Here is a 16293-nt window from a genome sequence, read left to right as displayed (position 1 = left end):
AACCCCAAACCCTAGCAGCAGCAAAAGTAGTCCTGGAGAAGCAGCAGCACCTCGGACTCGCCTGGGCGGCCGCCGTTGGACTCCGCGCCGCCGGCAGTTTCAGCCGCGAGGGTTTAGGGTTTAGGGTTTAGGGTTTAGGGTTTGCATTGTTCGCTTTCTCGCGCCTGTCTATTCGTCCCGGGGCCCCCGCCGAACACCGCGCGCGCCACCACCACCCCACGCAAACCCTAAATTAGGGTTTCCGCGCGCACTGGCAGGGGCCCCCGCCCCCCACCACCATGACGGATCCCTCCTACGCCTCAGCAATAGGGGCCTACCCCCCCTACTCCGCGTACCCTTATGCTGCAGCAGGGGCCCCCCAGCCTGCAGCAGCAGCAGCAGCAGCAGCAGCAGCACCTGAGTATCAATGGGGGGCCTGGGGGGCCCCTGCGGCGCGCCCCAGCCCCAGCACGCTGGATCCCGGTAAGTAGCGCGTTCGACTAGGGTTTAGGGTTTAGGGTTTGGGGTTTGGGGCCGGCGCTGCGGCGGGCGTCTGCGGCGCGGGGCGCCGCAGCCGCCCAGGCCTAGGGTTTAGGGTTTAGGGTTTAGGGTTTAGGGTTTGGGTGGTGGGGCCTCCGGGCTTGCGCTGGGCCCCCCGCGGGGCCGGACCTGCTGCTGCGAGGGCGGGGCCCGCCGGCGCGCGGGCCCCGCCCCCCAAACCCTAAACCCTAAACCCTAAACCCTCGTTTTGCGTGCGGCAGAAACAGAACCCGACGCGCTGCAAAGCCGCTGCCTCTTCTTCGGAAGACTTTCTCCAGAAGTAAAAGAAGATGTTTTGAGAAGCATTTGCCAGCAGTTCGGAGACATCCGCAAGATCACGACTTACCCCGAGAAGCACATGGCCTTCGTCGAATTCGTGAGGGTTTAGGGTTTAGGGTTTAGGGTTTAGGGTTTAGGGTTTGGGGTTTGGGGGGTGGGGAGGCTGCTGCCGCTCCGCCGACGGCCTCGCGCGCTGCTCGCCCGCGGCCCCGCCGCGGGGGGCTGGCCTGCAGGCTGGGGGCTTGGGTGAGGGTTTAGGGTTTAGGGTTTAGGGTTTAGGGTTTAGGGTTTGGGCTGTCTGGGCGAGTGCGCGGCCTTTGGTCGGTTGTCTAGGATTTAGCGCTTGCTGCGGCTAGCCAGCAGCCGCAGTGCGAGCCTAGGGTTTAGGTTCTAGGGTTTAGGGTTTAGGGTTTAGGGTTTAGGGCTGTGCGTCTTGCGCAGCGGGAGCCGCTTTGCGCTTGCGCTGGCGCTGGCCCTCGAAACCCTAAACCCTAAACCCTAAGCATGTGCACATAGGGAGCTGCAGCGCGTGTCTTTTCGCCGCGTTGGCCCCTAAACCCTAAACCCTAAACCCTAAACCCTAAACCCTAAACCCTTGTGTTTGTGCTGCAGTATGATATAAGGCATGCAGAAGCAGCTCGCGAGGCTTTGAGGGCTACAGAAATTGCGGGCAAGAAAGCGGAGGTTCAGTACAGCGCCATTAAGAGGCCGGACAAGGACAGCAACATGGTGCGTAAACCCTAAACCCTAAACCCTAAACCCTAAACCCTAAACCCTCGCGCGCGCAGGTGCGAAGGCCCGCACGAGGGTTTGGGGTTTGCGGGGCGGCGCTTCCGGGGCCCTCCCCGCCTCTGCGTTTCTTGCTGATGATGTCTGAGGGTTTAGGGTTTAGGGTTTAGGGTTTAGGGTTTGGGCTGTGGGGCTGGGGCCCCGTGCCCTCACTGGCAGCGAAGCCTCGCGGTTGAGGCTAAGAGCTTGGCTGCAGTTCCGCGGGCCTAGGGTTTACGTCCAGGGCCAGGGTTAGGGTTTAGGGTTTAGGGTTTAGGGTTTAGGGTTTAGGGTTTAGGGTTTGCGCAGGGAACTCTCTACATCCGGCCCACCAACGGAATGTCCTCCTCCACCACTTTAAGTGACCCCAACAGTCTGGACGCTTACAGGCGTTTATTTTCTTCTTATGGGGACATCAAAAAGGTTTCCGTCAACAGAAAAAGAGACTCGTAAACCCTAAACCCTAAACCCTAAACCCTAAACCCTAAGCTCTAGCCTCCAAGCCCTCGGCCGCGCCCTCGCCGTGTCGCGCGGCTCCTCGGAGACGCGGCTGCAAATTCGAAACCCTAATTCGTTGTTTCCAGCCCATACATACACCTGCTGCAGCCCTAAACCCTAAACCCCAAACCCTAAACCCTAAACCCTAAACCCTAATGAAGCTGGCGGCCCGCGTAAAGGCGGCTGTTGAAGCCCTGCACCCTTTTATGCCTGGCTGCTGCACCGCACCACCCGTGGCGCAAACGGGGGACTGAGGGTTTAGGGTTTAGGGTTTAGGGTTTAGGGTTTAGGGTTTGTTATTCAGAGAAAAGTTCGTTGAATATCATGATGTGAGAGACGCGGCCAAAGCCCTGGAAGCCCTCAACGGCCACAACTTCAACGGGGTCACTTTGCAAATTTGTTTTGCCCAAAATGCTTCGAGAACTTTGTAAACCCTAAACCCTAAACCCTAAACCCTTGCTAAACCCTAAACCCTAGACCCTCGCTCAAACCCTAGCCTGCAGTAGTGGCTTGTTTTGCCCCGAGTGCCCCGAGAAACTTGTAAACCCTAAAACTTTATCTAAACCCTAAACCCTAATCCAAACCTCAAGCGCTAAACCCTTGTCCAAACCCCAAACCCTAAACCCTAATCTGCGATTGGTAACTTTGCCTTGGACTTCAGGGTCACACTGCAGGTTTGCTTGTCCAGAAAGCCTCAGAGGATTTCATAAACCCTTAACCCTAAACCCTAGGCCCTAGCCCAAACCGTAGACCCTATCCCAAACCCTAAACCCTACCTAAAGCCTAATCAAACCCTAAACCCTTCGGCAACGGGCCAATCGAGGGCGCTGCTGGGATGGCCTTCGAACGTGCGGTTACTGTTGAGCCAGCGGCATCGCGGGTTTAGGGTTTAGGGTTTAGGGTTTAGGGTTTAGGGTTTAGGGTTTGTGCGCAGCAACCGCGAGCCTGCCTCTCGCAGAACAGGAGCCTCACGCACCCCCGAGGGTTTAGGGTATGGGCCTTACAGGGGCACTCCCTATAGCGCCCCCTCGATGCGGTTTGTGTCTCCTTATTCCTCTCCAGTAAGCGAGGGTTTAGGGTTTAGGGTTTAGGGTTTTGCCTGTCCTGTCTCTTCTGGCTGGCTCTTCTGAATCTTTGTCTCAGTATCTTTTCTTGTTTCTCTGTCCGTATGTAAACCATCACACTGTCCCTTTTGAGCCAGCGCTTGGCTGCAGCTCGTTCTGAGGGTTTAGGGTTTAGGGTTTAGGGTTTAGGGTTTAGGGTTTGGGGTTGCGTGTTGCGCAAGTATGTGGCGTGTGCTGTTGGCTCAAAGAACAGCAGCAAGCAGCAAGTGGGGCAGCAAATAAGAATAAACACTGATTGGTTGTTTCGAATTCGTTTCCTCATTATTAGGGTTTAGGGTTTGAGTGGTTTATTTACTTAGGGCCGCCTCTGCTGTGCTGCACCGCAGCCCGTCCTGGGGCCCCCCCCCTCCTACGGGCCTTACGGGGTTTGCCCAGTGCAGCCGGGGGGCCCCTCTTACGGGGCCACTCCGTATGGGTACCAGCAGCAGCAGCAGCCGGCGCCTCCAGCAGCAGCAGCAGCAGCAGCAGCAGCAGCAGGGGCCTCGTACAACCCCAGCTGGCCGCCCTCAGCAGTGCCCCCTGCTGCTGCTCCCGTGGGGGGCCCCCCCTACGGGGGGCCCCCCAGGGGCCCCATGCCCATGCCCGTCTACGGGGGGCCCCCCGCAGGGGTACCCGCCCCCTGGAGGCCCCCCCAGTAGGGCAGCAGCAGCAGCAGCAGCAGCAGAGGGAGACGCAAAAGAAATTTAATGGCAGCAAACTTTATTGCTTAGGATAGACGCCGAGAGCAGAGCTGTAGATACACCCCACGCAGGACTCGCCTCTATAGTTTCAAGGGGCCCATTCACTACCAAAAGGAGGTTCAGCTGCTGCAGCAGCAGCAGCAGCAGCAGCAGCAGCAGCAGCAGCGGCGGCGGCGGCAGCAGCAGCAGCAGCAGCAGCGGCAAACGGCTTTCTCCTTGTCTAGCGTTTTCATTTGTCCTTCCATTCTATCTTCGGCCCCACAGACTGCGTAGCAAGGGAGGCCGCCACTGGGGGCCCCCCGGGGCCCCCCGGGGGCCCCCGGGGGCCCCCGGGGGGCCCCCTGAGGGGCCCCCCGAGGGCTCTGTGAGAGGGGCCAGGGAGGTGGGGCCCCCAGGGTCTGGAAGAGGCAGAAGGCGTAGCGTAGCGACAACAACTGCAGCAGCAGCGGCAGCAACAGGGCAGCAGCTGCAGCAGCAGCAGCAGCAGCAGCTGCAGCAGCAGCTGCAGCAGCAGGGAGGGTTGCAGTGGAGTGGCCAGGAGCTCCTTAGCAAGGGGCCCTGGCTGCGGTTTTAGCTGCCGTTTATTGCGGTGTACGTACAGCCCAACAACAACTGCTCACCTTTGTCCCCCTATATGTACCACGTTTTGTCGCTAGGGTTTAGGGTTTAGGGTTTAGGGTTTTGTTTGTTGCACTGGTTTTTAAGTAATTTAGAATCCAATTCATTAAAGTGAAAGTGCATACTTTTAATTCGCATTTCTTTCCACAGTCTTGTTTTGGGGTGTCTGTACACCTGAGCCGCGGGCCTGCGCCACCTCCCCCAAGGAGCGCTTGCCTCTAAATGGGCAAATAAATAAAACTGAATAAATAAATAAATAAATAAATAAAAATAATTAATAAAATAATAAATAAATAAATAAATAAATGCCAGATAGACCACTAAAATGCCGACATCTGGACAAGAGGCACATGCACTACGACGCGGATGGCGCAGGCGCCCCTATTTGTTTATTTCCGCCTTTTTAAATGAAGATAAAACTAAAATATAATTTAAAATATAAATAAAAATATAAATTTAAATTTAAAATTAAGTTTAAATGAGAAATAAGTATAAATATAGGGGCTTTTATTGGACCTCCAGCAAAGCCTTGCTGGCTTTTTAATTTCTTTCAGTTTTCACTAAGTTTTTAAAACTATTTTTTCATTTGTTTCTGCATCCATTCATTTGTCTTTAAAGCATTTGCATGCATAAATGCTGCATTTTTTACAATAATACACATATATATAATATATATACTACATATATACAATATATATACATTATATTACATATATTGTATATATATATATAATATATACAATATACGTATATATATGTATGTATATTTTATATATTACATATATACAATATATATAATGTATGTATATTGTATATATTATATATATACTATATATATAATACATTGTATATATAATATATACAATGTATATAATACATTGTATGTATATAATATATACAATATAGCACATATTTGTATATATTGTATATATACAATATATGTAGTACATTGTATGTATATAATATATACAATATAGTACATATTTGTATATAATATATATATACAATATAGTACACATTTGTATATATTATATATATATTTTTATAAACCTTTTATTCATTTGCATGCATGCAGATTGTCTCTGCTGATTTGTGAACACGCAGTGTATGTACACTACAGGTCCACTCCGTGACCACTAGGTGACCGTTAAATGTTCATTTTGCACATTTTAAATTTCTTTTTCTCATTTTGGAGTTAATTTTTTGGCCTTTAGGAGTTTGCAAATGTAGAGATCCCACAGGGCCCTCGTCGGGGCCTTTAGGGTCTTAGAATTGGGACTTTTGGACACTTGAAAGCAGCGTTTTCGGGAAATGTATTTTTCCGCAAAAGTTCAACTCCATTTGAAGTGAAAAGTGCATTTATTTGGACAAAATGCGACTCCACTTCAGAAATGCAACTAAGTCCAATTTAAAATACTTTTTATTTGCCAAAGAGGCGCCAAAGACACTCTCAGGCTTGAGCTGTACATACACCCCAAGTGGCGCGCCGCAGCGGGCGCCTGACTTGGGGTGTGTGTACAGCTCACCTGACTTGGGGTGTATGCACAGCTCACACGTGAAGTCCGGCTGAGCCCGCAAGCAAACAAATTCATTAATAATTCACTTATTCTCGATGATTATAAACTTGTCGATAATAAATTAATTATTAATGAATTAGAAATGAATTAGAAACGTAAAAACAAATTCTTAGATGCTCGTGCGCGGCTCTTCACGCGCAGGTGTATTTACAGACTTCTCTTTTTCTTTTTAATTCTTTTTTCTTTCAATTGCCGCCGTCGCTTGTCTTTATTGAAAGCATTTAACAAGACCTTTCTAATATTTACTTATTTGTATATCTATTTGCTTTTAATTGCAACGAAAGAAAACCCCGGAATAGTCCAAACAAGGGAGCCACAGGCCACAGCGCAGTGTACGTACACTAGGGATATTTTGCATTTTCGAGAATTTTTTCTCATTTTCAGAGGCCCTTCCTTCGCGCAGTGTACGTACACCCGAGAACACGCAAAAGTTCAGCTTTTAGGACTTTTAAATTCACAAATTTTGTGCCTTTTGGCTTCTTCGCGAGGTGTACGTACACCCGGTTCGCCAGGTGTACGTACACCCGGTGTGTCAGTTCGCCAGGTGTACGTACACCTGGAAATCCGCATGTTGCTGCAGTTCAACGTTCGCTTTTTGCGTAAATATAAAAGGACAAATTGCGTTGATATGAAATGACAAGAAAAGGACTTTAAAATGACTTTTTATTTGTCCAAAGTGCAAACGAATTTGCAAAGCCTCAACTGCTGTGCTGTCTGTACACCCCAAGTTCGCCTCCAGTGGACAGACACCCCAACAACTGTCCAGCTGACAACGGGCGCAGCTAGCCATCTAGCTAGTCACATAGCTAGCTAGCTAGCTAGCTAACTGGCCGTCAAGCCAGCCAGCTAGCTAGCTGACTAGCTATCTAGCTGGCTAGCTAGCTTGTCGCAGAGATGCTAAATGCTTCTGTGGCTGCCAGACCCCATGGAGTAACAAAGGAAGCAGCTGAGTCTAGCTGGCTGTGGCTAGCTGTTTGTGTGGCTAGCTACGGCTAGCTGCCCGTGGGGCTAGCTGTTCCTATCTGTGGCTAGCTGTGGCTAGCCACGGCTGGCTATGGCAAGTTGTGGCTAGCTGTAGCTAGCTCTAGCTGGCCGTAGCTAGCCACTAGTTATAGCTAGCTACGGCTAGCCATGGCCAGCCACTGACTGTAGCTAGCTATAGCTAGATATAACTAGCCACTAGCTGTAGCTAGCTATAGCTAGCCATAGCTAGCCACTGGATATAGCTAGCTACAGCTAGCTACAGCTGGCTACAGCTAGATACATCTAGCTACAGCTAGCTACAGCTAGCTACAGCTAGCTACAGCTAGCCACAGCTAGCCACAGCTAGCTACAGCTAGCTACAGCTAGCCAGCCTGGCCGGGCGCATTTGCATCAAGCATGAGCCCGAGACCAGCGAGGTGGCAGCTCTGAGCTTCGAGCGCTAAACCCTAAACCATAAAATGCGGATTCTTTAGACCTTAAACCCTAAACCCTAAACCCTAAACCCTACATCCCAAACAGTAAACCCTAAACCCTGCGTTAGTGTCAGCTGCTGCTGCACACCTGGAGTTGCACCGCCTCAAATCATAGTAGCAGAAGACGCTTTTAGCATTAAAGAAGGTGTAGGAGGGTTTAGGGTTTAGGGTTTAGGGTTTAGGGTTAAGGACTTGGGGCTTAGGGTTTAGGGTTTAGGGCTTAGGGTTTGGGGCTCGGTGTCTGGTCGGTGCCACCCACTAGCTGCTGCTGTGGGTCTGAAGTTTGCTGCTGCTTCTTCTCGAAGAAGTAAACCGGAAGCTAATAATTAATAATCTATAATGCCAAAAAACAGCAGCAGCAGCAGCAACAGCAGCAGCAGCAGCAGCAGCAGTAGCAGCAGCAGCAGCAGCAGCAGGTTGTCCCGTGAGGCCCCCAGGCGGGTCTGCGGTTCGTTTGATTCTTGAGCTCGCCGTCGAGTTCCCGGCGTTCGAATTAGGGATTTAGGGTTTAGGGTTTAGGGTTTAGGGTTTAGGGTTTAGGGTTTAGGGTTTTGGATTGCTGCAGCGGGAAACAAGCTGGCTGTTAACACACTTGGCAGACACGAGTCACCGAGTGACTCTCGTCTCTGCCTCAGCAGCAGCAGCAGCAGCAACCGCAGCAGCAGCAACAAAAGCAGCAATAACATTGGCAGCAGCAGCACTTGCAGCAGCAGCAGCAGCAGCAATTGCAGCAGCAGCAGCAGCAGCAGCAATAACAGCAGCAGCAGCAGTCACGGGTCGCCCAGTGTTGCCTGAGATTTGCGCTGCCTTGTCTGCAGCAGCTTCCAGCAGCACGAGCAGCAGCAGCAGCAGCAGCAGCAGCAGCAGCAACAGTGGCAGGCTCACAATCGGGCCACTAGCGGCAGCAGTTGCTGCAGGACCCAATCACCAAGACCAGCAGCAGCAACAGCAGCAGCAGCAGCAGCAGCAGCAACAGCAGCAGCAGCAGCAGCAGCAGCAAGAATGCTGGTGGAGTTTGCGTATTTCTTGTGGTGGCCGCTGCTGCTGCCGCTGCTGCTGCTGAACATTGTCTTCTTTTGCTGCAGCAGCCGCAGCAGCATCTGGCGTTCGCCCTGCTGGGCGAACGTGGAGAAGCCAAATATGCAGATCAAAGACAAGGCCTGCAGCAGCAGCAGCAGCAGCAGCAGCAGCAGCAGCAGCAGCAGCAGCAGCAGCAGCAGGAGCAGCAGCAGCGACACGGAGAAGGCTGCTGCTGCAGCAGGGGGTAAAGACACCTGCAGCAGCAGCAGCGACGCCTCTGGCCTCCGCCAACGCCACAAAGAGCCCGCAGAAGAAGAAGACAGCAGCAGCAGCAGCAGCAGCAGCAGCAGCAGCAGCAGCAGCAAAGAATGGAAGAGAGACAGGTCTCTTTTTTCTCGGGGCACTACTTACCTCAGCATGCGCATTGTCTCCTTTTTGCTGCCATCGATGTGGCTTGTTAATTCATTTCTGCTGCTGCAGCTGCTGCGGCGGCTGCTGCAGCTGCAGCAGCAGCAGCAGCAGCAGCAGCAGCAGCTGCAGTTCCGCTGCAGCGACCTGCTGCTCGGGCTGTACGGACTCTATGCAATTGCTTGCTGCTTCGCAGCAGAAGAGATAGGAGCACTTCTGCTGCCCTCACGCTGGGTAAACCCTAAACCCTAAACCCTAAACCCTAAACCCTAGGCCCTAAACCCTACACCCTCGGGCCCCACAGCTGCAGCGCTCCCTAGCTGGCCGCCCGCAGCAGCAGGAGACGGAGAGAGTCACTGCAGCAGCTCTAGCAGCAGCAGCAGCTGTTGCTGCTGCAGCTGCTGCAGCTGCTGCAGCAGTAGCTGCTGCAGCAGCAGCAGCAGTAGCTGCTTCGGCAGCAGCAGTAGCTGCTGCAGCTGTATCAGCAGCAGCTCCTGCACCGCGTATTCGCCGCCACTGCATCCGCCGCTGCTGCTGTGCTGTGGCTGCTGCTGCTGCTGCTGCTGTGGCTGCTGCTGCTGCTGTTGCTGCTGCTGCTGCTGCTGCTGCTGCTGCTGCAGGTCCGCAGCTGGGCTTTGTGGATCGAAGCAGCAGAATACTTTCCTGTGTCTGTCGTCACAGAGTCTCCCCAGGCTCATTACCCCGCAGACAAAACCTACCTCATTGGCTTCCACCCCGTAAACCCTAAACCCTAAACCCTAAACCCTAAACCCTAAACCCTAGGCCCTCAGCGCCACACCCTACACGACGCAGGGGGCTTTGGCTCGACCATTTGCAGAAGGTAACAGTTGATCCCAGGAACCAGCGACGAACAGGGTTTAGGGTTTAGGGCTTAGGGTTTAGGGTTTAGGGTTTAGGGTTTAGGGTTTTGTTTGTCCAGCATGGAGTGCTAGGTTTCTCTTCCTTTTTGGGTTGGGGCACATGCACTAAAAGGCCCTGGATTGATGTTAGACAATTTATGCCAGGTTGGTTGCTGCTGCTGCTGCTGCTGCTGCTGCTGCTGCTGCTGTTGCTGGTTCTGCTGCTGCTGCTGCTGCTGTTGATTATGCTGTTGCTGATAGTGGTGGTGGTGGTGCTGCTGCTGGTCCTGCTGTTACTGCTGCTGTTGCTGTTGCTGCTGGGTATGGTTCTCATATTGTATGGTTCGGCAGCTAATTTAACTATTGAAAGCTTTAGGGTTTAGGGTTTAGGGTTTAGGGTTTAGGGTTTGCGGCTCAGGAATTGACATTCGGCTGACCACAATTGCCATTAATATGCGGCTGCCCTTTTGGGGCCATTTGCTGCAAGCTGTTGGCTTCATGAACAGCAGCAAAGAAACCATCAGGGGGTTTCTAACTGGGTAAACCCTAAACCCTAAACCCTAAACCCTAAACCCTAGAGGCTGTTCCGCGGCAGAGTCAGTTGCCTGTCTATTGCCTGTAGTGCCGCAGTTGCTGCTGCTGGCTCTGCGTGTTTGGAGCGAAGCGCCCAGTGCCCAGGGTTGAGGGTTTAAGGCCTGCGCTTAGGGCTTAGGGTTTAGGGTTTAGGGTTTAGGGTTTAGGGTTTGCGCTGCAGGGGCCCCGGGCGGGCCGTGCTGGTCATCGTGGGCGGGGCCAAAGAGGCCCTTTTGGGGGCCCCTGGCCGCAACGATTTGGTGCTGCAGCGGCGGAAGGGTTTTTTCGAAATTGCGCTGCAAACGGGATCTTCCCTTGTCCCCGTAAACCCTAAACCCTAAACCCTAAACCCTAAACCCCACGCGCCAGGCCGTAGGTTTGCGCGAGGCGGAGAGGCGCTGCGAGGCGGTCCTAGTGAAAGCTGCTCGCGCAAAAGGCGCCGCCGCAGGCGCCTACAGAGGGTTTAGGGTTTAGGGTTCAGGGTTTAGGGTTTAGGGTTTAGGGTTTAGGGTTTGGCGCAGGTGTTTTCGCTGGGGGAGAACGAAATGTACGAAAAGATAAAAGGAGACAATTTAGTTTGCCGCTCTTTGCAGTTTTTGTCTCGGAAGACAATGGCGTTGTTTGGCTTCTCCTTGCCCCTTTGCTACGGTGATAAACCCTAAACCCTAAACCCTAAACCCTAAACCCTAAACCCTAGACACTTAGTTTGCCGAGCTGCGCAACGTGTGGCGCCTCAAGGCGGCTCGGCTGGCCGAAGGTGCGGCGTGGCTGGCTGCGGGCGCTGGAAGTAGGAGCTTAGGGTTTAGGGTTTAGGGTTTAGGGTTTAGGGTTTAGGGTTTAGGGTTTGTGGCTAGGGCGCGGCTTGCTGCAACTGACGATGCCCAAGCGGGTGAAGATCCTCGAAGTTGTTGGAGACCCCATTCCTTGCAAACGCATCCCAAACCCTACTCAGAAGGACATAGACGAGGTTAGTTACTTAGCTAGCTAGCTAGCTAGCTGGCTAGCTAGCTAGCTAGCTAGCTAGCTGGTAGGCCAGCTAGCTGGGTAGGCAACTAGCTGGCTAGCTGGTTGGCTCGCTAGCTAGCTAGCTACCTAGCTGGTAGGCCAACTAGCTGGGTAGGAAGCTCGCTGGCTAGCTAGCTAGCTGGCTAGCTAGCTAGCTAGCTAGCTAGCCGGTAGGCCAGCTAGCTGGGTAGGCAACTAGCTGGCTAGCTAGCTAGCTAGCTAGCTAGCTGGGTAGCTAAGTGGTTGGGTAGTTAGCTAGCTAGCTTGTTACCTGGGTAGCTAGCAGAGCCGGGGGTTTCAAAGTGGGACTAGGGTTTAGGGTAGAGGGTTTAGGGTTTAGGGTTTAGGGTTTAGGGTTTAGGGTTTAGGGTTTAAGGGTTGCGTTGTGCGTTCCGTTTGCAGCTTCGTCAGCGGTACTGCGAGGCTCTACGGAGAGTTTACAACAAAGCAAAGGTACGCTAAACCCAAACCCTAAACCCTAAACCCTAAACCCTAAACCCTAGGTCCCGAGCCCTGATTCATAAGCCCTAAACCCTAGACCCTGAGCTAGCCTCTGAAGTCGTAGTAGAGAGGCCAAGGTCACAGCACTAGAACCGTTGGTGCAATCTGCTGTTTAGGGTTTAGGGTTTAGGGATTACGGTTTAGGGTTTGGGGTTTAGGGTTTAGGGTTTGGTGGTTGTTGGAGCTGCGCAGATTGCCTACGGCCCTGAAGGGCAATTCGAGGACCTTCGCATCGTGGAGTAAACCCTAAACCCTAGGCCGCTGGCGAGTGCCTCTTTTTAGTGAGAGGTTTAGGGTTTAGGGTTTAGGGTTTAGGGTTTAGGTTTTGGTCCCCCTTCTCGGCCCTTTTTTGGAGTTTGCTTCAATGTAACATTTGTCACAAGCTGGACCTCCAGCCTAGCTAGCCCTTTTGCTAGCTAGCTAGCCAGTTTGCCATGAAGCCAGCTAGCTAGCTAGCCAGGTAGCTAGCTAGCCAGCCAGGTAGCTAGCTAGCAAGCCAAACGGGCAGCTAGCTAGTCAGCTAGCCAGGTAGCTAGCTAGCTAGCCAGGTGGCTAGCTAGCTAGCCAGGTAGCTAGCTAGCTCGTTTGAGTCGCCGGCTAGCTAGCTAGCCATGCATATTTAGCTTTTGTTTGCTTGGATATATATATAAGGACATTGCCATCGTGAAGTCGCGAATTGAGGACGCCTTAACTGGCTAGCTAGCTGGCTAGCTAGCTGGCTAGCTAGCTGGCTAGCTAGCTGGCTTGCTAGCTGGCTAGCTGGCTAGCTGGCCAGATAGCTAGCTAGGCCGTGCAATGTGTGGGCAGCTGCCTATGTAGCTGGGCAGCTAGCTAGCTAGCGAGCTAGCCAGCTAGCTAGCTGGCCAACTAGCTAGCTAGCTAGCTAGCTGGGGCGTGTCCGCGTGGGACGTTTAGAGCCTCCAGAGTTTGGCTTTCTCCTTTATCTTCTTTGTCTTCTTTGGCTTGTTTCGAACTGCTTGGGTTTGACTCAATATCTAGGTTTTAGGGTTTAGGGTTTAGGGTTTAGGGCTTAGGGTTTAGCTTTTAGGGTTTAGGGCTTAGGGTTTAGGGTCTAGGGTTTAGGGTTTAGTTTTGCCTCTCCGCTTTGAGCGCCCCAATAAGCTCAGCAGCTTTCTTCAAATGGTTCTTCAGCCTCCAAACCCTAAACCCTAAACCCTAAACCCTAGTACAGCCATAGAACACAATCCAACGGGCCCCACAGCAAACCTCCCTGCTGCAGCTGCGAGGGGCCCCCATGGGGGCCCCCTATGGCCACCACGGGGGCCCTAGGGGGCCCCTAAGAGGTGCCCTAGGGCCCAGCTAGCCATCTAACTGGCTAGCTAGCTAGCTAGCTAGCTAGCTAGCTAGCTACTTAGCTAGGTGGCTAGCTGGTGGGGTGGGCAGCTAGGCAGGGTGCCGGAAAGGCAGCTACAGGTGGCTGCAGCTGCAGCTAGCTGTAGCTAGCTGTAGCTAGCTGTAGCTAGCTGCAGCTAGCTGCGGAGTGGTGGCTAGCTGCAGCTGGCTAGCTGCAGCTAGCTGCAGCTAGCCATCGCCTGCCCCGAGTGCATGCATGCAAAGCCCCAGGGGGGTCAGTCAGCTCAGCAGCAACAGAAAAAGGCTCTAAATGGGAAATTAAAACTCAAAATAAATTAAAAACAAATAAAATATAAAATTAATAAATACAAAACTGATTTATTTCAAATAAATGCGGTCAACACTATGCTCCGTTGGGGGGGCCCCTAGGGGGCCCCCAGAGGCCCCGGGGGGCCCCCAGGGGGCCCCTAGGGGCCCCTGAGGCCCCTAGGGGCCCCCGGGGGCCCCAAAGGGGCCCCTTCTATAAATTTATTTGTTTGCAGATTAGTATTGAATGATTTAATGATATTTTGGAGTGGGTTTAGTGTTTGCTGCTGAGGCCGCTGCGTCTCGAGAGTCCACACGCTAAACCCTAAACCCTAAACCCTAAACCCTAAACCCTAAACCCTAGCGCAGAAGCGAGCACTGTGGCTGCCTGCAGGCACCCAGGCCCTGGGCCTCGGGCTCCAAACCCTAAACTAGTGTGTTGCGCTTCTTGTGCTTCTTGCACAATGCGCGTCGACGAAGAGGGTTTAGGGTTTAGGGTTTAGGGTTTAGGGTTTAGGGTTTAGGGTTTAGGGTTTGGGGTTCCGGACCCAGCGCTTCGGGGCTGAGGCGAGGCCCCACAATGGTGCTGCTGCACTCGCTTGCCCCAACAACTGCTGCTGCTGCAGCAGCAGCAGCAGCAGCAGCAGCAGCAGCAGCGCGCTCAAATGCTGCTGCTGCTTCTGGCAGCGACGGCCCTGGTTACCGCAGGTGCTACATATGCGGCCGCCGCGGCCGCAGCAGCAGCAGCAGCTGCAGCAGCAGCAGCAGCAGCGAGAGCAGCAGCAGCAGCAGGCTGCGGCGCTGGCTTTTTGGACCCTCCTCGCTGCAGCAGCAGCAGCAGCAGCAGCAGCAGCAGCAGCAAATCGGCAGCTGCAACCAGGAAGACATGCAGCGCATTCTGCGGCGAGCTGTACGTACACTCAAAGAAAGCAGGGAAAAAGAAGCAGCAGCAAAAGGCCGGCCCCCACACCCCACAGACTACGAACTCATGGTAAACCCTAAACCCTAAACCCTAAACCCTAAACCCTAAACCCTACACCCTAAAGTTTGGAGTGTTTCTTGCAAGGTGCGGTGTAGGATTGACTAGGTGTGGATAGGGCTACGGCACAGAGGTTGTGCTGCTTTGGAGCGTGGTGGTTTAGGGTTTAGGGTTTAGGGTTTAGGGTTTAGGGTTTAGGGTTTAGGGTTTAGGGTTTAGGGTTTGTATTTAGGGTTTAGGGTTTAGGGTTTAGGGTTTAGGGTTTAGGGTTTAGGGTTTAGGGTTTAGGGTTTGTGCGGGTGCAGGAGAGGCGGTGGAGTGGCTTTCTGAAGGCAGTTGAAAAGCACGGGAAAATATCTAGAGGAAACTTTATAGAGGTCTACACAGATGGTCAGCTGCTGCTGCTGCTGCTGCTGCTGCTGCTGCTGCTGCTGCTGCTGCTGCTATTCAGGCAGCAGCTTTTGTTCTTTGCTGCTAGTTGCTGCAGTTTTGGGACGTGTAGCGTTTTGCTGCTGCACGTGCGCTCCCGTTGCTGCTGCTGCCACTGCTGCTGCTGCCACTGCTGCTGCCTCTGCTGCTGCTGCTGCTGCTGCTGCTGCTGCTGCTGCTGCTGCTGCAGGAGACGAGACGCTGCAGGCGATGCTGGAGTCCATAGCAGCAGCAGAGCAGTTTGTGTTTATGGAGAGTTACATTTTTGATGGCTCGAGAGCAGCAGCAGCAGTTAAGGAAGCTTTGGCAGCAGCAGCAGCAAGGGGCTGCTTAGTCATTCTCCTCATCGACGGCGTAATCCCCAAACCCTAAACCCTAAACCCTAAACCCTAAGCCGTTGAATTGTAGTGTGCACGCCGGAAGAATAGGCTTGAAAGGGGAAAATGCGATTAAACGTTGCTGCAGTGACAGACAAGCAGCAGCAGCAGCAGCAGCAGCAGCAGCAGCACTGCAGCAGCAGCAGCACCACCGCCTCCACAATGACCAGCAACAGCAGCAGCAGCAGCAGAAACAGTCGATTTTGCTGCGCCTCGTTTAGCTTCAGCCTGCATTTGTAGCAGTAGCAGCAACACTGCAGCAGCAGCAGCACTGCAGCAGCAGCAGCAGCAGCAGCAGCAGCAGCAGCAGCTGTGCGCGTGTGCGCAGATCGGCAGCTTCGGCTTCTCGCAAAAGTGGCTGTCGGAGTTGCTGCTGGCGAAAGTGCATGTGGGGATTTTTAACCCGCCGCTGCCACAGGGCTTCTACGCCCCTGCTGCTGCTGCTGCTGCTGCTGCTGCTGCTGCAGAGCCAGCAGCAGCAGCAGCAGCAGCAGACCTGGGGCAGCTGCATGCAGCGCGCGCGGGCTCTTTGGCTTTTCGCAATCACCGAAAGACACTTGTGGTTGATGGAAGAGAAGCTTTTGTGGGGTCCTTTAATGTTTCAGAAGGCTCCACAGGTCTGCTGCTGCTGCTGCTGCTGCTGCTGCTGCTGCTGCTGCTGTTGCTAGTTAAATACCGCTGCGTTTGCTGGCCAAGTGCTGCTGCTGCAGCAAGTCGAGTGCTGCTGCTGCTGCTGCTGTTGTTGTTGCTACTTAAACCCTGCTCCTGTTGCTACTGCTGCGGCCAGTTAGGCGGTGCTGCTGCTGCTGCTGCTGCTGCTGCTGCTGCTGCTGCTGTTTCTCTAGGTGGCGGTACTGTGCTTTTCGCTGCTGCTGCCTCCTGAGCCTCTAGTCCTGCTGCTGCTGCTGCTGTTGCTGCTGCTGCTGCACTAGCAGCTTTCGCTGCCCCCTAGGCGGGGGGCTGCAGGCCTGGGGCCGCATCCCCCGTTCTTCCCGTGCGGG

At 53.4% G+C, this 16293-nt stretch overlaps 3 protein-coding genes across 3 annotated transcripts in view; all 3 read left to right on the top strand.

The window, feature by feature from the left end:
- Window positions 1-278: 278 nt before the first annotated feature.
- ENH_00023470 (RNA binding protein, putative) lies at window positions 279-4442 on the top strand (the record flags this gene model as incomplete). The annotated part of the gene is made up of 8 exons (XM_013579681.1): window positions 279-462; window positions 741-895; window positions 1411-1527; window positions 1876-2015; window positions 2369-2491; window positions 2999-3125; window positions 3515-3822; window positions 4133-4442. 8 exons carry the CDS (start codon window positions 279-281, stop codon window positions 4440-4442), a joined length of 1464 nt encoding a protein of 487 aa, XP_013435135.1.
- A 3417-nt stretch (window positions 4443-7859) lies between these two features.
- Window positions 7860-12130, top strand: ENH_00023460 (dgat2l1-prov protein, putative; the record flags this gene model as incomplete). Its single annotated transcript, XM_013579680.1, has 11 exons — window positions 7860-7944; window positions 8120-8528; window positions 8606-9182; window positions 9569-9685; window positions 9889-9973; window positions 10227-10347; window positions 10563-10704; window positions 10903-11029; window positions 11236-11348; window positions 11789-11839; window positions 12053-12130. 11 exons carry the CDS (start codon window positions 7860-7862, stop codon window positions 12128-12130), a joined length of 1905 nt encoding a protein of 634 aa, XP_013435134.1.
- A 1957-nt stretch (window positions 12131-14087) lies between these two features.
- Window positions 14088-16293, top strand: part of ENH_00023450 (cardiolipin synthase, putative) — a gene marked incomplete at both ends in the record, with an annotated part of 2602 nt that continues 396 nt past the window's right edge. The window contains 3 exons of the mRNA XM_013579679.1: window positions 14088-14498; window positions 14792-14876; window positions 15520-15909. Coding sequence (XP_013435133.1) covers window positions 14088-14498; window positions 14792-14876; window positions 15520-15909 — 886 coding nt within the window. The remainder of the gene's footprint in view (window positions 14499-14791; window positions 14877-15519; window positions 15910-16293) is intronic.

The sequence above is a fragment of the Eimeria necatrix genome, genomic scaffold (genome assembly GCF_000499385.1).
Source record: "Eimeria necatrix Houghton genomic scaffold, Enh_scaff183, whole genome shotgun sequence".
Lineage (NCBI taxonomy): Eukaryota > Apicomplexa > Conoidasida > Eucoccidiorida > Eimeriidae > Eimeria > Eimeria necatrix.
The sequence above is the reverse complement of the archived record's forward strand: the minus strand, read 5'-3'. Positions and strand labels throughout refer to the sequence as shown.